Source organism: Meriones unguiculatus, chromosome 1, assembly GCF_030254825.1.
Source record: "Meriones unguiculatus strain TT.TT164.6M chromosome 1, Bangor_MerUng_6.1, whole genome shotgun sequence".
Lineage (NCBI taxonomy): Eukaryota > Metazoa > Chordata > Mammalia > Rodentia > Muridae > Meriones > Meriones unguiculatus.
The window spans coordinates 179,871,876-179,897,834 of record NC_083349.1 but is presented as its reverse complement, the minus strand read 5'-3'; the positions used below and the strand labels follow the sequence as shown (position 1 = coordinate 179,897,834).

General features: G+C 39.4%; 1 protein-coding gene across 2 annotated transcripts in view; it reads left to right on the top strand.

Moving 5' to 3' along the window:
• Cbl (Cbl proto-oncogene) overlaps positions 1 to 25,959 on the top strand; it is a 90,434-nt gene that overhangs the window by 2,818 nt on the left and 61,657 nt on the right. For both annotated transcript variants that reach the window (XM_021659386.2, XM_060372269.1), the window contains exon 2: positions 24,376 to 24,623. In XM_021659386.2, the coding sequence (XP_021515061.1) occupies positions 24,376 to 24,623 (248 nt within the window). The remainder of the gene's footprint in view (positions 1 to 24,375; positions 24,624 to 25,959) is intronic.

Below are 25,959 nucleotides of genomic sequence, written 5' to 3'. Positions count from 1 at the left end.
TGGGAGTTCCATCATACTGTTACCATCTTGCTGCACCCCCACCCCCACACTTTAAAGTCATGAAATGGGGTCACTATACTTTTTTGTTTAATGTGTCTGAGTGTTTTCCCTGCTTGTGTCTGTAGGCATCCTGTGTATGCCTGATGCCTATGAGAGGGCCAGAGGAATCTTGGAGCTGGAGTGACAGGCTGTTGTGAACTTTCATGCATATTCTGGGAATTGAACCCTATTCTTCCAAGAGCAGCAAGTGCTCTTAATCACTGAGCCGTTTCTCTGTCTCTTACTGCATCTTTCTGACATGCGGGATTATGTAGTGAGTCCTGAGTTGTCCTTTCGTACCTGTTTTGTTCTTGTAAAAGTTAGATGTTTGTTATTGCAGCCTGCTGCTAGTCAGTTTAACGAGTTAGTGCTGGGGACTGGTGGTCTGCTTTCTTCCCTGATTTTGTATGTCTGCAGTTGAAGTAAACTGTGGGCTTTGCTCAACATAGGCCTACTTTGCTTAGCCATGTGGGACTTAAATTTGTTGGAAAAAAAATGCTTGTACTAGAACACCCCTTAAACAAAAATGGACGTGACCAATATTTTGGTTGTCCCTTTTTGTTTCACCAGGATATTGTAATAAATACTTGCAGAATTGTTTCTCTGTAAAGAAATTGGCTAGTACTTTAAAGACTAGGCAGGGAGAACTAGGCATGGTGGCTCACGCCTGTGAGCCCAGCAGGCTGAGAGACAGAGGCAGGCAGATCTCTGTGAGTTCGAGGCCAGCCTGCTCTACAAATCAAGTCCAGGACATGTCAAGGCTACACAAAGAAGCAGAGAAACCCTGTCTTGAAAACCAAAACCCAAACAAAAATGACTAGACAGGGAAGAAAGGATGGAAAGAAAACTCACATAAATGGCCTTAACATGCAAATTTTTAAAAATTTATTTATTCACTTTTCATCTTGATTGCAGCCCCCTTACCTCTCCTCCCAGTTTAACATGTAAATTTTAAATCGCCAAGATACTTTTAGTGAGATAATTCAGTGAGATGTAAAATATCACTATAAAGTACAACAGGGGTTGGCAGACATTTCCGGTAAAGGGAAGCATAGTAAATATTTTGATCTTGCTGGCTAACATGGTTAATCCCATATCCTTTGTTGTTGTTTTAATGTTTTAAAACTGTAAAAATTGTTCTTAGCTTGCAGATATTCTGGGGGATATGCAGTCTTACAAGCCATAATTTTCTCCCTCTAAAGTGGTAGGGTTGGTGTGATCTCAGCTGTAGCCCAGGCTATCTTAGAACCATTGTCTGGGGTTGAACTAACAGCAGTCCTCCTGGATTACAGGCAGCATCACAGCACATAGCTTCCAGTTTTTGAGTTTAAAGGAAGTATTTTCAAAAAAGGATTATATTGGGGCAGTGAGATGGTTTAGCAGGTAAAGATACGTGTTGGCAAGTTAGCGTGATGACCTTAGATTGAGCCTTAGCACTTACAAAGTGGAAGGAGAGAACTCAATCCTGCAAGTTGTCCTGTGAACGTGGCATGCAAATGGGCACATGTACACACACACACACACACTAAATAAATAAATAAATAAAATGAAGATAAAAAGAAAAATGTGAGGATTTCCTTTTTTTGAAAAAGCTTTGTATCTTATTTTATTTTAGCTGAACATTTAAAAAAGTTATTATATTAATTACTTAATTTTAATTACTTTAAATTTATTATATTAATTAATTATATTAATATAATTTATTATATTAATTATTCACTTTGTATCTCAGTTGTAGCCCCCTCCCTCATTCCCTCCTAATCCTACCCTTCCTCCCTCATCTCCTTCCAAGCCTCTCTCCAGTCCACTGATAGGGGAGGTCCTCTTCCTCTTCCATCTGACCCTAGCTTATTAGGTCTCATCCAGACTGGCTGCATTGTCGTTCTCTGTGGTCTGGTAAGGGGGGAGGTGATCAAAGAGCCAGCCATTGAGTTCAGGTCAGAGACAGTCCCTGTTCCCATTAGTAGGGAACCCACTTGGATACTGATTTTTGCCATGGGCTACATTTGAGCAGGGGTTCTAGGCTATGTCCATGAATGGCCCTTGATTAGAGTATCAGTCTCAGAAAAGACCCCAATGCCCAGATATTTTGGTTCTGTTGCTCTCTTTGTGGCGCTCCTGTCCTCTCCAGGTCTTACTTTCTCCTCCTTTTATAAGATTCCTTGCACTCTGCCCAAAGGTTGGTTATGAGTCTCAGCATCTGCTTTGATGCACTGTTGGGTAGAGTCTTTCAGAGGCCCTCTGTGGCAGGCTTCTGTCCTGTTTCCTGTTTTCTTTCTTCCAATGCTCCTCCTGTTTGTCTTTCTGAGTGAGGATTGATCATCTTACCCACGTTTCCTTTTCTTATGTTATCTTTCCTTGGCTCTACCCTCTCCCTACTCCCAAAATAGCATTGGTTAATTTGTATATTTTGGAAGTAAAATGTCTTTTCGTGTGTTTCATTGGACTTCTTGCTCTTTCCCTCCTTCCTTCTCCCTTAACTCCTTCCATTTGATTTGTCTGCTGAGTTCTAGGTAGTTTCTCCCTCTGAAGTGGTAGGGTTGGTACGATCTTAGGTGTTACTGTAGCCTGGCCTTGAACTCATAGCAGTTTTCCTGGATTACAGGCAGACATCACCACATGTAGCTGTCAGTTAGTGTTAAGTTCACACACTCCAGGAGATTGGACATGGTAAGTGACTACTGAAGAATGTCCAGAGTGACCTGGGGTTTCTTAGGTTTAAACACAAGACGTATTTGTTCTGGGTTTATCTTAACCCCTGAGGCTTGTGTGCCCCTATTTTTTCCTTTTAAATGAAATCTCACTGACCTGGAACTCATATAAATCTCCCTGTCTCTGTTTGCCAAGTGTAGGACTTAAAGACATACCCCACACCTGAGCTTTTGTTGTTTTTCCTCCTGAGTCCCATCATGGGTTTTGTTGTTGTTTGTTTATTTGTATACTAGATTGGCCTCCAACTTTCTGTTATCCTTCTGCCTCACCTCCTGACTGCTGAGTTTATAGCCATAGGCTGCCATGCTAGACCACCTCTGAAGCTTGTAAACTGGATAAGAAAAGCAGCTGCAGACCATGTAAGCTATTTGTCTGTTACGCTGTTCAGGGGACCCTGTACCTAGCTAGTATATAGGTATTTGCTAAATTAAATTGCTTGTTTACCCAAAAGAACTAACTGAAAGGAAAGGGTGGGTGGGAATTAATTAGTTAATTTACTTATTGTTTTTGTTTTGTTGTAGAAGAATTTATTTTAGCCACAGTTAGTTTTTTTCTTGTTGTAACTCTTTATTGGTATGATCCTTGTTTTATAGGTGAAAGTAGTTAGGGTCAGAGGGTAAGTAGTTTCCTGACCTGGAATCCAGGATTAACCTACTTCCTAAGGCACCATAAGTTATTCTGTGTACTTCCTTCTTGGAAGTATACAACAAAATCTTGGTTACAGAGCCATTTACAGTAGTGCTAAAATGGATGTTTGTCAGTCACAGACCACATAAATGGTGCTGGTCTCACAAGATAATAATGGATCACTTAATAAACCTCATAGTATAACACACTGCCATCATATTTGAGAGTGCTGATACCAACCCCTCTATGAGGCCAGTCACATAGAATTATGGCACATGCAATTACTATGTTGCATAATACTTGGCAGTGATGACAGATGACTGTTACTCGTTTATGTATAACATTTACTAGATTATATCATTTTAGCGTATGTGTTCCTTCTGGTGAAAAGTTAACAGTGAAACAGTATGCATGTTAAGCTGGAAGCAGCCTTTAGATGCCATGTGTACAGCAGCACGTACTGTAATCAAGAGTGAGCATCATGACTAGCTATAATATCCAGGTTTGTATAAGTACATGCTAATGTTCAAACAGCAATAATAAAATAAAAATGTATTCCCAAGAGAATCATGATTGTATTTAGAGAGACCTGTGTAGGTTCTCAATGGTGATTCTCAACCTGGCCCTCATTTGTTCTGTATAAAGCCATCATTCTCTCTGGTGGTAATGTTTAACTAGTACCAGTCAATGAAATCATTATTAGCATTCCTCTCTAAGACAGTCTCATTATATAGCGTTGGTTGGTATGGAACTCTGGAACTCACTGTAGTTCAGGCTGGCCTTGAACTTTCAGTCCTCTTACCTTAGCCTCCCACATGCTAGGATTGCAGACATGTGTTATCATGCATGGTTTCTGGTAGCTATTTTAAATTTAGAATTAGTGGTTTTACAAATTATGTGTATTGGTTACTACTTGTGGTGAACATAGATGAGTGTACACATTATTTTCCCATTATACTTAATTAATGTTGTCAGTGTTGGCATTTACCACTCCCAGGGTAGGGGAAGGACTTTCTATGCTGCCCAGGTTGGTTTTGAAAGAGTGATCTTTTGCCCCAACTACCTCCTGCCCCTCTCCAGGTGTATACAACCCCACATAGTACTTTTTATATTTTTACTTTCACTTTTTTTTTTTTTTTCTCAAGACAAGGTGTCTCTGTGTAGCTCTGGCTGTCCTGGAATTTGATTTCTACACCAGGGTGGCCTCAAACTTAGAGATCCCACTGCCTCTGCCTCCCCAGGTTCTTAAGGCCCACACCACCACTGCCAGCCTAATATCACTTTTACTTTTTATTTTTTACATTTTTGGCTTTTTGAAAGAGGGTCTAATGTAGTTCAAATTGGCCTTCTGATCCTCAGGTCTTTGCCTACCAAATGCTAGATTTCAGGTATTTGCCACCATGCCTGGAAAAATGTATACTTTTGTGTATTTTTAGGATTCCCCCAAAGGATATGAAATTCTTCATTAACTCCATATGTACGAAATTTGAGGCAATTAGATATTTTGTGTGACTGGTGTTCAAGTTTGAAAGGTTAAAAATAGGATGAAGGGCAGGGAAAGATGGCTTAGTGGTTAAAAGCACTGCCTGGTCTTCCACAGGGCAGACACACATGGCAGCTGATAGCCATCTTTAACTCCAGTTTCAAGGGATCTGTTGTCCTCTTCTGGCCACCATGACACCAGGCATGCACTCAGTACACAGGTGAACATACAGGCAAAACATTATACACACAAAATTTTAAAAAACATTTTAAAGTAGGATTAAATCAAGGCTAAGCTTTTTGGTGGTTCTTACTATAGGAGAATTTGTGTTTTCTTGTTTTGTTTTGTTTTTTATCTTTTTTAAATTAATTTTTTATTTTATTTTTATTAATTACAGTTTATTCATTTTGTATCCCAGCTGTAGCCCCTTCCCCCATCTCCTCTCAATCCCACCCTCCCTCCCTTTTCTTCTTCTATGCCCCTCGAGAATTTGTTTTTAATTTGTTGTTTGTTAGCTGGTAGTATACATATAATAAGCTAATAAATCATAATCAGATTGGTCCCTGAGTCTTCCCACCTAGTAGCATTCATGTTGTATTCAAACTTAAACAAAACTGTGAGAAAATTATTTCCTTAATGATTAACTTGGAACATTCAAAGAAATGCAGATTGGGTTTTAGTTTGAAAATAGAGCCTAAACTTAATCACAGCTTCCAAATAAGTTGTTAATTCTGATGTATATTAGGTTTGTTATGAGGGGGATTCTAACAAGCAAGTCATTGTGAAGTGTTTTCGTGATTAGCACATTTTGTGCTGGAAGGAAATAGGTGGGAGTAGTCAGCTAGGAGCACTGGAAAGCAGCCTGCCGTTGTCCCCCACAATGTTCCTTCCTATAGCAACTTCCAAAAGGGGGAAAGGGTTCTCATAATGACATTTGTGGTGCATGTCCCTGGGGATCCAGGCACTGGAGAGAGAAATGGTGCCACTACCTAGACATGGCCATCTGAAGTCAAAGCGATGGGCTGGCTCTGTAGCTCAGTGGCAGTGTGCTTGCTCAGCATGCTTAAGTCCTGGGGTCCACCAGGTACTGGGGTGTTAGGGTGAGGACAGGATATGACGACACTGATGACACAGGGACTCAGTAGTGACTCTGGATCTTTTTTCTCTTTTTGGAATGGCTGGTGGGTAAGAAGTGTTTAATTGAGTGTGATGCCAGAGTACCTTAACTTACTGCTGACTGCTTACTCCCTTTCCTCTGGTTTAGGTCTGTATGGAAGATGACTTTAAACAAGGCTAGTTCTTTGATGCTTCATTGGATAGGATGGGGTCCAAATTTCTGCAATTTGTTTTGTTTTGTGGTCAGGACCTTGCCATGTAGCCCAGGCTGGCCTCAGACTTCAAGCAGTCCTCTTAACTGAGCCTCTCAAGTGTTAGGGCCATAGGCAGAGGCACCATTCTTAGGACTATTTTCTTTACATCAGTTTTAAATAACTGCCTGGATCTGTAGCACTTCATTGAGAAAAAGAAAAACTCAGCTGACAAATCATAAAATGTATAGAACAGAATGTAGTGGTCCTCATTAATTCTCATACTCCAAATGAATACCCTCTCTAGAAGTATCTAGGATCCGTTCCTCCACCCCATATCCTGTTTGGTAAGTGGCTCTCAGAAATTCGATGGAGAGCATCATCTTTGAGAAATTTACTGCATATTGACTAGTGGGTTGTTTAGCATTTGGTCCCTTTTACTTTTCTCCCCTTCTTCTGGTACTGGAGGTGAAACTCAAAGCCTTAAGGATACTGTGTAAATCCTGTCTAGCTGAACATTTAACTCCAGACCAACAGTGACACAGCCAAGGATCTGTAATTAGTCACTCTTTATATCTTAGAGCGGTATATAATTTCACATCTTTTTATAACTCAAGAAATCTCAAAATACTGTGTCTAATAGCTTAATGTACATTAAGAAAATTTTACATTTTACTTGTAACTGTGTATGTACATATGCTTGTGTGCTTGTAGGCCAGAGACCAGCCAGTGTCATTCATTCTTTAGACACCTTCCACCTTTTCTTTCATTCTGGAACTGACCAAATAGGCTAGGTTAGCTACTTTACACAATCCCAGCTTGCCCCAGGTATTTGCCTGTTTCTGCCTCCCCAGTGTTGGGATTGCACCTCTGTGACACAACGCCTGTTTTTGTTGATTGATGCTTTTAAAAAATGAGGAATTTGGTAGGTTGAATTCAGGTGTCTTCATGCTTACAAGGTAAGCAGTACTTATCAATTCAGCTGTTTTTCCAGCTCCTTTCCTTTTCAAGTGGCTCTAGAGCTGCTGAACTAGTGATCCTCAAAGTTTAACATGAGTTCAGATCACCTGTAGGTGTGTGTGGGGGGTTGTTAAATGAAAGAATTGGTAGGTCTGGTGGGGCCCTGGGACAATGCATTCCTGACCATCATCCAGGAGACGGTCTTGTTCTCAGGATCACACTTGATGTAGCAAGGCTCTGTACTACAGTTGCTTTTATTTAGAAAAGCTTGAGTTGAATTTTCTGTTAAAGATATGGCAGTATGGCATCTTAAGTTATGAAAGTAATACATTCTTTATATAGATGTGTGTGTGTGTGTGTGTGTGTGTGTGTGTGTGTGTCTCAGTGGGATTCCCCCTTTTCCCCCAAGACAGGACTCACTGTATAGCCCTAGCTGTCCTAGAACTTGCTATGCAGACCAGGCTGGCCTTGAACTCATAAAGATCAACCTGCTTCTGCCTCCCAAGTGCTGGGATTAAAGTTGTGTGCCACCATGGGCCTGGCTGAAACAGTGGGATTTTTAAAGATTTTTTTTTTCTTTCATAAATGTGTTTCATTTCCAAGATTTTCCATGTTTCTGCTATGTAATAGATGTCCCTAAAACATGTAAAATTTTATAATATGGGCAAGTTTAGTTTGTTTAGTCTCTGCTTCCTGAGTTGTGGGATTAAAGGTGTGTGTTATCACATCTGGCTAGTTTTAGGTTTTAGTATTAGAAACTTTTGTTTTGACATAGGGTCTCATGTTCACGGCTATCCTTAGACTACTGACTCTTGCTTCCACTTCTTAGGTACTGGGGTTAGAAGTGTAAGCTACCACTCCTGGTCTAATTTCCAAGTATTTTTAACTTTAAATTTTTGTATATATGTGTTTGTGTATGAGTCAGTGTGAGTACATGCTCACGTATTTTTGTGTGTATGCGCATGTGTGTATATGTGTACTTGTGTATTCATGGAGCCCAGAAGAGGACAATTGGATCTCCTGGATCTGAAGTTACAGGTGGTTGTTAGCTGCCTCCTTTGGGTTCTGGAAACGTTTGGGTCTTCTATAAGAGCAGCAAATGTATTAATGGCTAGCATCATTTATCTCTGGCTGGCTTAGACTAAACCCATTATATGCAAACCCAGGCTGATCTCAAACTCCCCCCTCCGCCTCTCAGGTGTGGATTAAAAGCACACGCTACAATGTGCAGCTTCCAAGTATTTCTTTAGAAATATTCTTAGAAATAAAATTTCCGAATTAAAGGGATCATACATCACACACACACCCCCACACATACCACACACATTTGGGCATTGTGGCTCTTGCCTTTAATCCAAAGCAGAGACAAATGGATCTCTGTGAGTTCGGAGTCTCTCTGGTCTACATAGTGAGTTCTAGGACAGTCAGAGCCGTATAGAGAGATCCTGTGTCCAAAAAAAAAGTGTATCAATACATACACACACACACACACACACACACACACACATATACACATGCGTGTACATCCATGTAGTGTGTATGCCATACTGACCTCCAGAATTTTCATCAGCAGTTTTTATCTGAATGTAATAGCTGATTGTTAGTTACTTTAGGTGAAAACTATGGTGATACCTCTTCACAGTCACAGTTTATCAAATGAAAACTCATACCCAAGTGCTGGGGAGTTAAAGATAGTTCAGTACTCACATTTAATATCTGTGATGTGTTTTAAGTATAGTGAGGGCCCTGGGGACTTGAGCCAGACCACTGCTTAATCCCTGAGGAGACAAAAGGGTTGGGAATGAAACTTCTTTAGTGCCCTAATCTGAAGTTGCATTGTGATGACATCCAAAAGTTTTCTGTTATTTAATCTTTCATTTTTGTGTTAGCACTTGGTTTGAAAGTTACACTGATTAATTCTGGACAGTTATATTTTTCTCTTTAAAAATAAGAGTATATGTAAAAATTTAACCATACAGTGTGGTTAAGTTGTCAGAACATGTCATTTTATATTGAATGTATTTTTTTTTCAGTTGATGTGATAAATGAAAGTAATCAGATTGGTAATCAGTTTTGAGTGGCACTATATTTGTAATGTGATATTGGGTAGCATTTGTTAAGGATAATGTAATTGCAATTCAAGAGCCTGAATAGAGTTTTGATAAAGCAATATTGGAGAATAGTAGTTAGAAAAAAGGCTTTTTCTTTTGGGCCCTAAATTATTTATCGATAGTAGTTTTTTTTGAAAAGTATAGATTTCAGATTTGTTTCTAGAAAACAGTCATCAGTTGTTTTTTCTTTAAACGCTTCCCTGTGAGCCAGGCGTTGGCACATGCCTTTAATAACCCAGCACTCTACTCAGGGAGGTAGAGGCAGGCAGGTCTCTGTGAGTTTGAGGCCAGCCTGGTCTACAGAGTGAGTTCCAGGACAGCCAAGGCTACACAAAGAAATCTTATCTCCAAAACAAAACAAAACAAAACAAAACAAAACAAAACAACCTCTTCTCCCTGCCCCCCTAAAAAAAAGCTTCCCTGTACATTTTCACATTTGTAAAACTGTTAGACCTCCTCCTGTTGGTCGGTTGGGTTTTGAGATAGGTCCATAGACACTGATCCTCTTTCTGCCTCCCTAGTGCTGGAGTTACAGGTAGTGCTCCATCATGCTAAGCGTGAACTTTTATCAATCGAAGTTTCTGTGGGAATTATATTTTTGTAAAAATACTTATTTTTCTTATTTTTAATTACGTGTATGTATGTATGTATGTATGTATGTATATGTGAGTGTAGGTGACCCTGAGAGCCAGAGGCATGGGATTTCCCTGCAGCTGAAGTTACTGTTAGTTGTGAGCCACCGGACCTGGGTATTGGGAACTGAACTCCTGTCTTTTAAAGAACAGTAAGCACTCTTCTCCATTGGGCTATCTCCTTAGCCCTTTTTTTTTTTTTTTTTTAATTGAGACAAGAGTCTCTTGTAACTGAGGTGGCCTTGAAATCTTGATTTTCCTGCCTTTACCTCCCCAAGTGCAGGGATTACAGGCCAAGTGGGTGTTAACATAGGCAAGCCTAGATAACATTGATATTTTAAGAGACTTCAGAATGCTTACATTTACAGACAAAAATTGAAGTTCAGAAAGATGAGTAATTGCCCATGCTCATGTATATGTGCTGAATGTCTAAAGCCAGCAGACCAGACCCCAGACCCTGGGATTCTGACCTTTCTACTGTGCTTCCTGTGCTCATGAGAAAGATTGATTGTTTCAAGGCTATAATAAAGCTTTACAGTCTGTTTATGCACATTTCTACTTAACATTTGTTTTTGTTATAGAGCAGTTTGTTCCTTTTAAAGTGTGTGTGTGTGTGTGTGTGTGTGTGTGTACTGTTTGTGGGTGCATGTGGAGGTCAGGACAGCTTTTGAGAGTTGGGTTTGGCTTTCCTCCCTATTGAGGCAGTCTTTCTCACTTCTGCTGCTCTGTGAACCCCAGAGCAGCTGGCCCAGGGGCCTTGGGCAGTTCTGTCTCCGCCTCCCTTTTTGGGATGAGCATGAGGTTACAGATGTGCAGCACTGGTTCTGGCTTTTCATGTCGTTCCAGGGAGAGAACCCAGGTTGTCACCTGTGTGGCTAGCAATTTTACCTGCTGAGTCACCTATCTGGCACTGCAATTTTTATTCCTTTTATAGAAAAACTTGAAAATGAAAAAATGTGGAGGAGGGGTACAGGTGGGATTGGGAGGGGAGGTAGGAGGGAGCTACAGGGGGGATACAAAGTGAGTAAACTAATTAATAATAAACAAACAAACAAACAAATAAATAAATAAATACGTGTGTCATTGGGAGCTGAGGTTCAATGGTGAAGTGCTTTGCTCACAAATATGAGGATCAGAATTTGAGCTTCTGCACCCATGGAGAGAGCCAGGCACTGTGCTGCTTGTAATTCCAGTGCTGGGGTGGAGAGATAGGAAGATCCCTGAAACTCATTGCCAACCAGCCTAGTCTACTTGTCTCTGGGACCCAGACCAGTGAGAGAATCTAAAGTTGTCCTAGTCTCCATATGTGTATACACAAAGATCATGCATACATTTAAAAAGTGCTGTTATGTACAGGTTGAAGTCTATGGAGGAAAACCCATTCATTTAAAAATTATTTTGTGTAAGTATGGTGACACAGAATATTTTCAGAGTATTTATTGATTGCTACACTTTTGTTCTGAAAACCAGAGACACAGCTAAGAGGACAACAAGTAAGAGCTCTTGTCGGTAGAAAGCAGGCTTGGAAAATACTTTTCTGCTTAGTTGGAAATGCAGATTCCTGACTGGTGGAGACATTCTGTATTTAGAGAGTAGAAGTAGACCTAGACACTGTTCTCTTTGGTTTTTCACTTTGTAAAGTGCCAGTTGTGTGTATATATGTATATATGTGGGCATACACAGGCTGTGGTATACATGTGTTGGTCAGGTGGTACTTTCTCTTGTTCCATCATGTGGTTTCCAGAAATTAAACCAAGGCTTGTCGGGCTTGGAGGCAAGTTTTTGTATTTTTTCCCCATCTGAGCCATCTTGCTGCCCCCCTAATGTGGCAGTTTTTAAGCATGGCTTTACTTCTTTTTATTGTGATCGTAGCAGGCCCCAGTGTTTTTTTGTCTATTGACTATTGAGTCTTGGCAGAAGCAAAGAGAGAAGTGAAGCCAATGAGAAACTATTATGAATGGAACATGTGGCAGCTGTACAAGGACATTGTTGGTTTCTCAGAGCTAAGCACGTGTCTATGACATTGTTCTGAGGGACTCTGTAAATATATAGCTAGAAATAAACACAAGACAGCCACTTTTGAAGGATGTGAAAAATAAAATTTTCCAAATAGAGGATAAGACTAAGCAGAACATTTTTTAATCTTAACAGTTTTTTTGTTTGTTTGTTGTACCTTGCTGTATATTCTTGGCTCACTTGGTACTCACTGTGAGCCCAAGCTGACTTTAAACTCATCCCGCCTGCCTCAGCCTCCCAGGTTCTGGGTTTACAGGAATATGCCACCAATACCCAGAGCTTTGAGGAAAATCAAAGTTATTTTTCTTTCTGAAAAATTTTTATGAATAATTGTTATTGGGTTTTTTGTTTGTTTGCTTGTTTGCTTGTTTGTTTATTTGAGAGAAGGTCTCTCTATGTCTCCTGACTGTCCTGGAACCTGGCTGGCCTTAGACTCATAGAGATCTGCCTGCCTTTGCCTGCTGCTATTAAAGGCGTGGGCCACCATGCTAATCTTGGTAAATGAGTTTTAAAGTTCAACAGTGTGCATTTGTGCCTAGGAGATTAACTGGCTACCAGTGTAAAATTCTCTAAGTCATAAAGGCTTTAATGTGTATTCACTATTCACTTAAATTATTCACAGAGGGCCTTTTTGGAACTCCTTTAAAAGTTACAAATGCTTAGGTCATTTTCTTTCCTTAGAAAGTATGCTAACATTAGGAGTCCACCTACCACTGTATTTTCTTTATGGTCAGTGTTAATGTTCCATAGCTGAAAACTTAAGAGTTTAGTGGAATGCTGATTTCCCTTGTTGGTGCAGTGATTCATCTCAAAAATATTTTGGAAAAAGCAGACATTTAATCTTTAAACCATTTTATAAGGCCATATTTTAACAAAGTACAAATAGCATTTGTGAGAAGTGTATTGTATGGGGCTGGAGAGATGGTTTGTTCGTTAAAAAGCACTTGCTATTTTTGCAGAGGACTTGAGTTTGGTTCCCAGCACCCACATGGTGGCTTACAACAGACTAATTGCAGTTTCAGTGGTTCCAGCACCTCTTTCCAGCTTTCCTAGGCAATGGATGCATGCAGTACCATGTATATTCATGTAAACAAAGCACTCAGACATAAAAGAATCTTTTTTTTTTAAGGTGTGTTGTATAGGTTTGAAAATGAACGTTGTTTTGGAAGCCAAGTATGGTGACTCAGTCTTATAAATCCCTGTACTTGAGAGTCTGAGGCAGGAGGATTGCTACAGGTTTGAGTTCAAACTGGGCTACAGAGTGAGACCCAAACTCTAAAAACAAAACAAAACAAAACCCAAACGAATAACCCTTAAACAAACAAATAAAATTCCAAAAATTTTATAGATTTTTTGTGCTGAAGTATAAAGCTGTCTGTTTTCAGTTCATTGTAAAAAAAAATATGTTATATATTGTAGGCTGGGTATTCTATGTAATTCCAGAGAAATTTTAGTTCAATTTAAAAATTTTTCTTGTCATTAAGGAACATGTATCTTCCCCTACCTTGGAGATATTAGGCACATACTACATTTTAACTTCAACTTTAATAAGAAATATGCTAATTAATACTTTTTAGAAAGATTTTGTGTGTGTATATTTTTGTTTTGTCTTGGGACAGGATCTATAACCTAAGCTGGCTTTGAACTCCTGATCCTTTTAAGCCTAAGTTTTTGAAGGTGTGTGCCACCTCATTCCTCTGACTTCTTGAGTCACTGGAACCGCAGGTTTGTGCCATTGCTCCTAGTTACCATGAATGTCTTCCTCCCAGTTCTGCAGGTGAGATTTTTATGGAAACGGGTAAGGGAACTATGTACATGGGATGCCTACTTACTTCATTGCCTGTTGGGAGTGCCTTTCACCCACATTTTATAAGATAGGTTTTATCTCTTTATAGGTAGGATATATGGCTGGTTGATAAAATCTTATCAAATATTAAAAATGATTTAGTCCTTTTAAATATTAATTAAAAACCTAAATTTAGCCTTTGTCATATCTCCTAAGCAGTTCCCTGACTGGTCCATAAATCTCTTAATTGCACTTGGTGCCTTGGTGGCTGCACTTTAGTCTAATTGACCTTTGTACATCCTTCATAGTCATCACATAAGTCCTAACCCATTGGTACCTTAGGACTGTTGAGGTAGCAGTCTTGTTGGTTGTTCTGCTGATTCTACAGATTGGACTCTCTGCTGTGATTTCAGCAGTGTAAATCCCACCTCATAGAAACCTGTCTTCCGCTTTAAATCAGTCACCCAGCACTTTGTTATATTACCAGACTTTGCAGAGACTCCAATAATTCCTTTGACCCTGCCCTCCCTTTTGTCTGATAACCTCTTTCAGATTCAGGGACCTTTTTACACTTCATTTCCCATAGTATGACATGTATGTTGAGAAAAATTGAAACCATCAGGTATAGTTTAACTGCCTCTATGTCTACACATTTGTTGCTGTCTAAGCTCATTCTGGTCCCCTTTCTTCCAGTTTTAGGAGGTGTCTGTTTAGATGGTATGGTCCATCTGATCTGCATTTCATGTTTCATTGCCTGTTTTACCAGAAACTTACCCCTGTCTTTCTTTGTTCTCAGTGTGAAACATGTATAGCTTTCTCTAAAAGAAAAACCTGGCCTGGGATGTGGCTTAGTTGGTAGTGCTTGTCTAGTGCATATAAGATCCAGGTTCTATCCCCAACACCACCTAAGAAAGCAAACAGGGAATGGCGTCACATGCCTTTGATTGGGGCCAGTCTGGGATGAGGACCCTGTCTTAATAAAAAGTCTTCAATCACAAGGCTTTTGTGGTCTTTATTGAATCCTTTTCTTTAATTGGCTTATAAAAATAATACATATTTGTGGCACGTGCTAAGTTCCCAGTTGCTTAATGTCAGTCTCCCCTCTATTTGAGATGCACTATATTTAGGGTGCTAGTATTCAACAGTTTTTATTATTTTAAGGTATATTCTGAGTTGTAGCATCAAACTTACGAGGAGGTTTTGGAATGTAACACAAGTTGGGAATCATTTGTTTTATTAATATACAGTTTTAACTATTGAGCTTAGAATATAGTGGTGTTGTGAAAGGAGCCCTTCTTCTTGGTTAAGTTCTGTTTTTTAATACTTTATAGAATGAGCAATTCTTAAAGTAACATTAAAATATTTATGCATTGAATATTTTTGATGATTTAGCTTATCTTTATTTGCTAGTCTTACACAGGGCTATTTTCTAAGAGTATACCAGAAATGATCTGCTAAGAATAAAATGCATAGTTCTAAAGCCTATGTATTGCCTTTTTACTTGAAGAGTTCATGATGGTTGGCTATTAAATTGGAATTTTGTGGGCTGGAGAGATGGCTCAGAGGTTAAGAGCACTGGTTGCTCTTTCAAAGGTCCTGAGTTCAATTTCCAGCAACCATTAATAAATAAAAAAATCTTCAAAAAAAATGGAATTTTGCAGTTTTGTTTGTTTTTGTTTTATGAAATCAGGGTCTTCATATAGCCCAGGTTGGCATGGAACTACTTGTTTCTGCCTCTGAGTATAGGCATTATTTTGAGAGTATTATAGTATGTGACAATCACACACGGCAACTGGGATCTAGTTTAAGGAAACATGTCTAGGCATTTGTATCCCATTGATACTTGTGTTCATGAGGAATTAAAAACAATAGAATTCAAGTAAAGAGGATAGTTAGCTAAGGTATATTTATTGAATTAAGAATTTAGACATCACAAAAGAGTTGTAACATGCTTTTGGGGATGCAAGAAGGTCTGTCTACAAGTTTCTTGTCAGTAGTCTTAAGCTACGCCCTAGTCTAGTGCTCTCTTTTCTTCACTTCTCTCTTCATCCCTATCTTTCCCTCTTTCCCTTCTTGAGACAGTCTCATGTATCCCAGACTGGCCTTGATCTCTTGATCCACCTTCCTCTACTTCCTGAATACTGTGCCATTGTGCTTATCTAATGTAGATACTTATTTTATTTAAAAATTTCTTTTTACAGTTTTATGATTTTGACACTCAGTTGTTAGTTCTCTGTACTGATTGTAGCTTTTGTTTGTTTGTTTGTTTTGTTTTTTGTTGTTGTTTTAGTGCTAACAGGGATGTAGGCTAACCAGGTATATGGATCTTTTTGGGTGAATCTTTGTCTTTATGTTTTCTGGACAGCCACATTTGAAGACAATATGGAACATCATCATTCCTTCTGGTCCTTTGTGGAGCCTGGTATCTTTGTGCATATCTGAAGTCCCCATTTCCTTCATTACTGGCTTTTTTTTTCTTTTCTTTTTTGAACTATGCCTTATAGTCCAGGCAGGGCTTGAGCTTGAAGCAAGCTTGCAACAGACTTCATTGCTCTGTGATTATAGACATAGGCCACCATATTTAGCTAAACTAGCCTGTTTCTAACCAAAGACAGTGACAGTTAGCAAAGTTAGAAGATACAGATCATTTATCTAGGCCAGTAGTTCTCAACTTGTGGGTCATGACCTCTTTGGGGTACATAGATATCTTACATATTAGTAACTTATATTACAGTTCATAACAGTATCAAAATTACAGTTATGAGGTAGCAATGAAATTATTTTATGGTTGGAATCATCATAACATGAAGAACTGTATTAAAGGGTCACAGCATTAAGAAGGTCGAGAACCACTACATTATGCAGTGAGATATTTTGAGGTCATGTTCTGAAAGATGAATCAAGCTTTCAGAACTGAGTCTGATGTCTTGGAAGACAAAACATAGGAAAGGGCTCTGGGAAACATTGGATGGGTTCCCTATAGTAGTTGGTTTTTCCTCTTTTCCCCATAGCTCCCTGGAAATAATGACTCATGAAACTCAAGATCATTATTTTACAAATACCTAGGCCATATAGCTAGACTCTTCTTTCACTAGCTTATAACTTAAAATAACGTATTTATACTAATTTATATGCTGCCATGTGGCTGCCTACCTATGCTCAGGTACCATGTATCCATCCTCTTCTCATCCTGCTGGCTGAATCTTGTGTGCTTGTCTCTATCTCAGAATCCTTTCTGCTTGCCTGACATTCCATCTCCTACTTCCTGCCTAAGCTAAACGCCATCAGATTTATTGACAGGTGCTCTATCCATACAATACACAAGACATTCCTTATACAGCTCCCCAAAGGCCTGAATCTTAAGAATAAGAATGAAACAGAAGTAGATCAGTTTATATATGGAAGAAAACCCAGCCTTTAATCTCTTGTTTTCTACTGGATTAATAATCTGGGATTCCTAATGTTGGTATTATGGCTGCCTGCTAGAAGTAGGAGTAATCCCTTTTGAATACCAGTATCAACAGTCAATTTATAATTTATCAATTTATAAATTTATAATTTATACAGCGACCAGAATTTAATGGAAAACAAAAACAAAAACAACTTAGATGGCCAGATGTAACTGAAAACCAATAGGAGATGGAGACTGTAGAAACATAAAGGAGAGGCAGAAGCAGGTGGATCTCTGTGACTTTGAGGCCATTCTGGTCTACAGAGGAAGTCCAGGACAGCTAGGGCTACACAGAGAAACCTTGTCTCAAAAAACAAAAACAAAAGAAACACAGGGTATAGAAATTTTCAAGGACTTAAAATATACCTGTTATTCGTGTGTTATAAAAATTAAAAACTAAGTTGGCAGGTTTTGTGTGTGTGTATACCTAAGCCTTGTATGTACTGGACAAGTGCTCCAACACTGAACTATGTCCTCAGCACTAAATTGAAAACTTTTTATAAGAGTCATGAAATGATAAAGAATTTTAGAACTGAAGACAGAGAAACTAAATATTAAGTGTCAGTAGGTACTTACTGGCCAAATGGCTTAGTATAGGTAAAGGCACTTGCTGTCAAGCCTGATGACTGGAGTTCCAGAGTCCCTGAGACTCACGTGATGGAGAGACCCCAGTCTTGAAAGTTGTCCTCTGATCTCTGCTGTACAATTGCTATGACATGAATATGCCCCTCAATCACTAATGTAATAGGGAATTTCAAGTCAGTGGGTGGATTTAGGAACATACATTAGGCTGAAGAAAGACATAGAATATAGAATGTAAGTCAGAGGAAAACTGTACACCGAGGTGTTGAGACAAAAAGATCGGATGCTGTTGTTAAGTATACAGAATTCAAGTTTTAGAAGAGTTCTGAGAAGAATAAGCAGAAAAAAGTTTTTAACAAGAAGTTGTCTGAGAAGTCTCCAAACTAATAAAAACCATGAAACTACAAATTAAGGAAACTTTATCAGCATGAAGCAGAAAAAATACAAAGCAAACACTAGCCGTTACATTATAATGTAACACTGCTGAAAGCTGTTGTGAATGCTGTTTCATTCCTAGGGAAACATGCACAAACATCTTATTCCACATAGGAAACTGACAGAACATGGTAAACCAATGAATTGGTTGGCGTGTGTTTAATTTTATGCATATGAGTGTTTTGCATGTCTGTCTGTACACCACTTGCATGTTTGTTGCCTGCGGAGGCTGAAGAGAGCACTCACTAGAACTGGACCCACAGACGATTGTGAGCTGTGGTGTGGGTGCTGGGGGCTAAGGGAAGATTCTCCAGAAGAGCAACCAGTGCTCTCAACCGTTGAGCCGTCTCTTCAGCCCCAGATCAGTAATGTTATTGGGGTCACTTATAGGAGTGTGGGTGAAGGTTTGCTTACAGAAGCAGAAATGACTCAAAGACAGCTGAATCAGCAAAGCCCACTCCTTCATAGGTGCCAGCCCACAAAATCTGGAAACCTGTTGAGGCAGCTCAGCAACTGAAGAATGTTCTTTCTAGATAGCTCAGTTGGTTGGTCTCTGCCTCTTTTAGTTTATCTGAGTGTTTCTTGGCGGTCATTACTGTTTATACATGCTGGGGAGGGAGGGAACCTAGTAAATCTGGTCAGTTTCAGAGATTTCCTGAAGTCTTTGAGTTTACTTCTTGCACTTAATACCTTTTTTTTTTTTTTTTAAATTGAGGTGGTAACTCAGGAAGGCCTAAAGTGAGATATTTCTGTCTCTGCCCTGGGGTTACTGAGATTGCAGTCTGGTCAGTGCTGTTCATTTTAAATGGCAATTAAAGATGTTTTAAAATTACTTATAAAGTACTTGTGAGTACTTGATTGGGTTTTACTTATTTATTATTTAAAACAACAGCAAAACAGGCACACAGAAAAACAAGGCCTTACCATGTAACTCTGGCTGGCCTGGAACTCACAGAAATTTGCCTACCTCTGCTGGAATTTAAAGTGTGCACCACCATGCCTAACCATCTGTAATTCAGTTTACTGGATTAATATTTTTAATATTGTTTATATACTTAATATTGTTTTTAATGTTTATAAATTCTCTTTTTCTTTTCATGGGCAGTTATATACCATCCATAAAATACAGGTTTGTGTTGTTTTTTTGTTTGTTTGTTTGTTTTGAGTCAGGGTTTCACTGTGTAGTTCTGACTGTCCTGGGACTTGTTCTGTAGTCCAGGCTGGCCTCCAACTCAGATCCATCTGCCTCTGCCTCCTGAGTTTTGGGATTAAAGGAGTGTGCCACCACTGCCGGCTTACATTTGTTTTTCATTCTTACTTTTTTTTTCTTTTTTTTTCATTCTTACTTTTGAAAATTTAAAATTTAGGTTGGAGAGATGATTCAGTGGTTAAGAAAACTTGTTCTTGCAGAGGACCGGGGTTCAGTTCGCAGCACTCATATGGTGGCTTACAACCTGTACCTCCAGTTGCAGAGGATCTGAAGCCTTCTTCTAAACTGGACACACACACACATACACACAGACACACTGGACACACTGGACACACACACACACACGTAACTAAAAATGTGAGTAAAAAATTACAAAAGATGGCCATCTAAACTATATCACTTAAGCCACTGTAGAGTATGCCTGTAATACTAGCACTTGGGAGTCTGAGACAGGAGGGAGGATCATGAATGAGTTCAAGGGCAGCCTCAGCTATACAATAAGACTTTATCTCAGTAAGAATAATAGCAGCAGAGGGCTGGAGGGATGGCTCAGCAATTGAGAACACTGGCTGCTCTTCCAGAGGGCCTGGGTTCAAGTCCCAGCACCAATATGAAAACCCACAACTGTATATAACTTCAGTTCCAGGGGTATGCATACAAAGGTGGTTAAAAAGGGTAATAGAAGGGGAAAAAAATAGGGCTGGCAAGATGGCTCAGCAGGTAAAGTATTTGCTGGTCAAGCCCAATGACTTTGGGAGTTTGATCCCTAGAATTCACAGTGGGAGGAGAGAACTAACTCCCCCTAATTGTCCTGGCCACATGTACATTAAAGCACATATGCACCTACATTCACATTATATACATACAACAACAATAAAAACTTTAATTTTTAAGATTTATTTATCTTATGTGTGTTTTGCTTGTGTGTATGTATGTGCACCACGTGTGTGCTTATTGTCTGCAGAGGTTAGAAGAGCAGCATATACACTAAGCCATCTCTTGAGCCTTTTTTTTTTTTTTTTTTTCTATTTTCTGTTTCTGAGACAGTCTCACCATGTAGCCCTGGCTGTCCTGGAACTTGTTCTGTAGACCAGGCTGCCCTCGAACTCAGAGATCCACCTTCCTCTGCCTCTTGAGTGCTGGGATCAAAGGCTTGCACCACCACCTGGCTCTTTAGCCATTTAAAAAAAATATTTTAATGTATAGTGTGTGTGTGTGTGTGTGTGTGTGTACATTAGGTAATTTTCTGTTGCTTTGATAAAACACCATGACCAAAGGCAACTTAAAGAAGAGAGTGTTTATTTTCACTTATGGTTCCGGAGGGATGTGAGTTCATCATGGAGGTGTGGCATCAAGTGGCAGGCATGGCGGCAGAAACAGATGTAAAGCAGAGAGACCAAACTGGAAGTAGGGCAAAATTATACTCTCAAAGTATACCTCAGCAATGTATTTCTTTAGCCAACCTGCACCTCCTAAACCTCCCTAGACAACACCACCAACTGGGGACTCCATGTGTTCAAATACCTGGGTCGGGGGAGGGCAGTTCTCATTCAAACCACCACTGATTGTGTGTGGGTGTAGGCGTGCACATGCCACACTGCCTGTGTGTGAAGGTTAGAGGACAACTTGCTGGAATTGGTTCTCCTTCCGTGTGTGTTCTAAGGATGGAACTTAAGCAAGAGGCATTACCTTCAGAACAGTCTTGTTAGTGCTAGGTTGCCATTCTTTGGATTTTAATATGATTATAGACACACACAGGCATATTTCGTATATTTTCTTTTTGGTTAGTTGTTTTCAGTTAGCATGTGTTTTGTTATGACATTTTCATTGTGTGTTTTTTTTTTTCTTGTTTAGACCAATTTTGAGAGAGGCATTCATGATGCACTTAGTACAATGCATTCTCATTGAGAACTAGTATTTATTGTAGTAAATATACCATAATTTACGTGTCTGTCTTTCTGCTATATGTTGATGGACATGTGGATTGTTCCATTTTCATGATAATCTTTTTCTGCACTTTTTTTTTTTTTTTTTTTTTTTTTTTGGAGACAGGGTTTTTCAGCGTAACAGAGCCATGGCTGTCCTGAACTTACTTTGTAGACCAGGCTGGCCTCAAACTTACAGAGATCTGCCTGCCTCTGCCTCCCAAGTACTGGGATTAAAGGCGTGCACTGCCATACCTGGTGCATGTTCTATTTATTTATTTATTTATTTATTTATTTATTTATTTATTATGTATTCAGAGTTCTTTCTGCATGTACACCTGCACGACAGAAGAGGGCACCAGACATCATTATGAACGGTTGTGAACCACCATGTGGTTGCTGGGAATTGAACTCAGGACCTTTGGAAGAGCAGTCAGTGCTCTTAACCTCTGAGCCATCTCTCCAGCCCCCTGGTGCATGTTCTTACACATATATCCCAGTATGCTTTTCTAGTCATGGAACTTTGGGTTCATAGTGTACATTAAAAACATTTTTCTTTTCTTTCTTTCTTTCTTTCTTTCTTTCTTTCTTTCTTTCTTTCTTTCTTTCTTTCTCTCTCTCTCTTTTTTCCTTTTTTCTCTTTTTCTTTCTTTCTTTTTTTGAGACAGGGTTTCTCAGGGTTTCTGGCTGTCCTAGAACTTACTATGTAGACCAGGCTGGCCTGGAACTCACAGAGATAGATGGGCCTGTCTCTGTCTCCTGGGTGATGGGATTAAAGTGTAACAATGTGCTGAGTTTATAGTGTGATGATTTTTAATCTGACAGTATTGCTGACCTGTTTCCAAGTTGGTTGTGTCAGTTTAGGTGGTTCAAGGCGGTATTTGAATTTGCCTTTCGCTCCATTTGTTTGCTGTTGGTTGGCATGGCTAGTTATTTGATTGTGATTTTAGAGTTTTTAGTCTAGAATGGGCACCATCTTGTGTCTTTTATTATTGATAAAATAATAAAGATCTTTTGTAAGGATCCGGTTTTAAGTCTTGATAACTTGTATATTAGATTATCTTTTTTACTGACTTATAGGTGTTGTTTATGTATCTTCCATATATTTGTTTGGATATATACTGAGTATGTATGTGCTGCAGGTAGCTTCTAACTTACTAATGATGTTACTGTTTGAATGCTGTCTTTCTTTTGTTTTTAACTTTTTAGATAAGGTCTTCCTATAGAGCCCAGGCTGGCAGCTGTGAGCTCATGATCTTCCAGTGCCCCAAGTACTGGAATCACAGACCTGTACCAACATGCCTCAGTTTTTCTATGATACCTTGTTAAACAAGTTATTTCTTTTTCTTTGCCTCTCCACACAGTTGAAGTAGTAGAATTTAAATAATATTTTCCTTTATGGTTTGTTGTTTTCACCATTCTTTTTTTAAGGAAAACTTTTCTTTATCATAAAGTTACGCAGTTGTTTTCATGTACTAGACGTGCCTTCCACATTTAGTAACTCATTATGGATGCTCAATTATTCTAACAATTTCTTGAGAATTGACACTTCTTGAGACAAATGCATAATCTGTGTCTCTGTGGTCTGTTTCTGGACTCTTTGTCTAGTAGTGTCTTTTCCAGACAGAGGATTCTTAGTCTAGATTTAAGTGCTGAGTAAGACCTCAAACCAGAAGAAGCAGGGGCTGGTGATTCCCAACACCCACATGTTGGCTGTAACTCCAGTTCTAGTGGACCTCGCTTCCTCTTCTGGCCTCTGTGGGCACCAGTCACACACATTGTGCACAGACACACATGCAGGCAATACCCATGTACATAAAATGAAAAAAAAAAAAAAAAAAACAACGGAGCAAAATCTAGTTTAAAAAGAGACCTACTTTAATAAGGAAACTCAGAAAATTTGAAAGTAAAAGATGGGGAAAAGAAGCAAATTCTGAGAATTCTGAATTTACTGATAAAAGACGACAGATATATAATGTAAGGAGAAACCAGAGCAGTTTCATTTTCTTGGTAAGAACTAGGTGTCTCAGTTTACTTTCGGGCATTGCTAGGCACAAGGCCTTTATGCTATTCTTCCTTAGTGGCTTTTAAAACTCAAGCCTGTGGACCACACCAGAGATTTGCCTTCTAGGATGGCCATAGCCTTTCTATATGTCCCTGGACCCCTGGAAATTTTCTTCTTTCTTTTTTTTCTCTCCCCTCCCTTCCTTTTCCCTTCCTTCCTTTTTTAAGACAGTCTTTGACTATATAGCCTTGTTGGGCTTAGAACTCTGAGTAGATGAAGCTGGACTTGAACTCAGAAAATCCATCCATCTTTGCCTCCCAATTTCTGGGATTAAAGGCATACACTACCATGCCTGGCTGGAATTTTTTTTTATTGAGGTGTAAGTAATTTGTTGTGTTTTTCCTCCTCTTCCTCCTCCTCTCCCTCTTGTTCCTTTTTCTTTGACAGGATCTTGCTGTGTAGACCGTGCTGGCCTCAGACTCACAGAGATTCACCTGCCTCTGTAGTACTGAGATTAAAGGTATATGCCACCACACCCAGCCTACTATATATTTTTTTCATCTGTCGTATTTTCAGACATTTGTGGGAGAATCCATTCCCACCCTTTGTCCCTGGTTGTATTGTCTGTACTATTAGTCTTTCAGAGTCCTCTGTTGCCTCAGGTGCTGGGATGAACCCACACTATGTGTATGGTAGGCAGGTGCTAAACCCCCATCCCTCTCACAGAGTTTGAAGAGCACCCCTCAGGATTAGAGAGATGGCTCGGGGATTAAGAGCACCTACTGCTCTTACAGAAGACCTAAGTTTGGTTCCAGCAAGGTGGTTCACAACTGCCTGTTACTCTGACCTTCTGTGGGCTCCTGCACTCACAGGCACATGCTCCAACATACATATAACTTAAGTAATTCAGGAAACCACTTGTTTTTGTAGGAGGACTACTAGTCCTATGCCTAATGATTGCCTATGGCATTGGGTTATAGATAATTTCTTATCCTTATGTGTCTTTCATATTTATGCAAACAGCACGAGTTTCATAGTTCGTAAGTTGTCCTTAAGATCCTCTGAGTAATATGCTTCTTTTTCTTTTGTTGCAGGTGGTGCGGTTGTGTCAAAACCCAAAGCTGGCCCTCAAAAACAGCCCGCCTTATATCTTAGACCTGCTGCCTGACACCTACCAGCACCTCCGCACTGTCTTGTCAAGATATGAGGGGAAGATGGAGACACTTGGAGAAAACGAGTATTTCAGGGTATTCATGGAGAATTTGATGAAGAAAACTAAGCAGACTATAAGTCTTTTCAAGGAGGGGAAAGAAAGAATGTATGAGGAGAATTCTCAGCCTAGGTAATGGAGACATACTACACAAATATTAACTCAGGTCTGTGACTGCCAGAATGGTAATGCTAGAATTAGTTGAGTTGCTATGAATTTTGTTTTAATGGGAGTAGAAAGCTCACATTTGATATAAAATTTAGTCTTGGTAGACATCTGGCCATTATTGGGTCAGATAGACTTATCTGTGAAAGAAAGAGTGATTTACACTTATGAAAAAGGCTGCAAGCAGTAGACCTTGGAATCCCTAAAGATAACAAGTTTGTGGGTAGATGAGAATTTGAAAGAGGTTAAGCTGAGGTTGAGAGAAAAGATGAGATCTTAGCAGAAGCCGCAACAGCTTGATAAATCACAAGGGTCAGATAAGGGGAAAAAAAACCTAGTGCTTAATTCCTTTTTGTTCTTAATTTTTAAAAATGCATGTGTACGTGTGCACACAGGCATGTGTAAGGGTTCTCTCCCTTCACCATGTAGATTTTGGTTATTGAACTCACATCATCAGACTTGGCAGCAAACATCTTTACCTGATGAACCATTCCTTCAGCCTCTGTTTTTGTTTTGTTTTGTTTTGTTTTGTTTTTTTAATAAAGAAAATTGAACTGACATTTTCTTTATGTGTAAGAATAATTTTTAACTAGAATAACTAAAGGCACATGCACAGTGCCTGTCCTCTGGTGTTGGGGACAGACCGAGGGCCTCATGCATGCTAGGCAGCTGCCTATCATCAAATGTAGTTAGTTGCTGTTGTAAATTCCTGCCAGAAAAGAACGTAACTAGCTGTGGGTTCTATCCAGTTGGAAACAAATATTAACTTACCTGGAACAGATAATATAAATTTTAGTCATTCTTTTCCTCCTAAATGCTGAGGATTGAAGCCAGGCCTGTGAGTACTAGGCAAGTACTGTACAGCTGGGCTATATTCCCAGATCTCCACCTGGAATGATTTATTTCTCTTCTCCCTACCCTGGTTATTTTGAGTCAGGGTCTCACTGTGTTTCTGAGGCTAGCCTGAAATTCTCCCCTTATAGCCCAGGCTAGTCTGGAACTCATTATGATCTTTTTGTTTCCGTCTTCTGAGTTATTGGGATTGCACCATGTTTTGCTGGAGTAAATTTTTTTTTTTTTCAGTTCTGGATGGACTCATAGTGTACTCCAGGGTGGCATATATGTATCCTGGGCTGGTTTTGGAAATGTGTGCTTTAAAAGAGTTTGTCCTGGTTTCCTTTCTACTGCTGCTCTCCTGGCTCAGTCTCTCAAGTGCTGGATGCAGTAACTTCCTCCTGAGGAGTACGGACTTGATTAGAAGCAGCACTTAGGAAAGGCGTCAGTTGTTGTGCTGTGCTGTCCC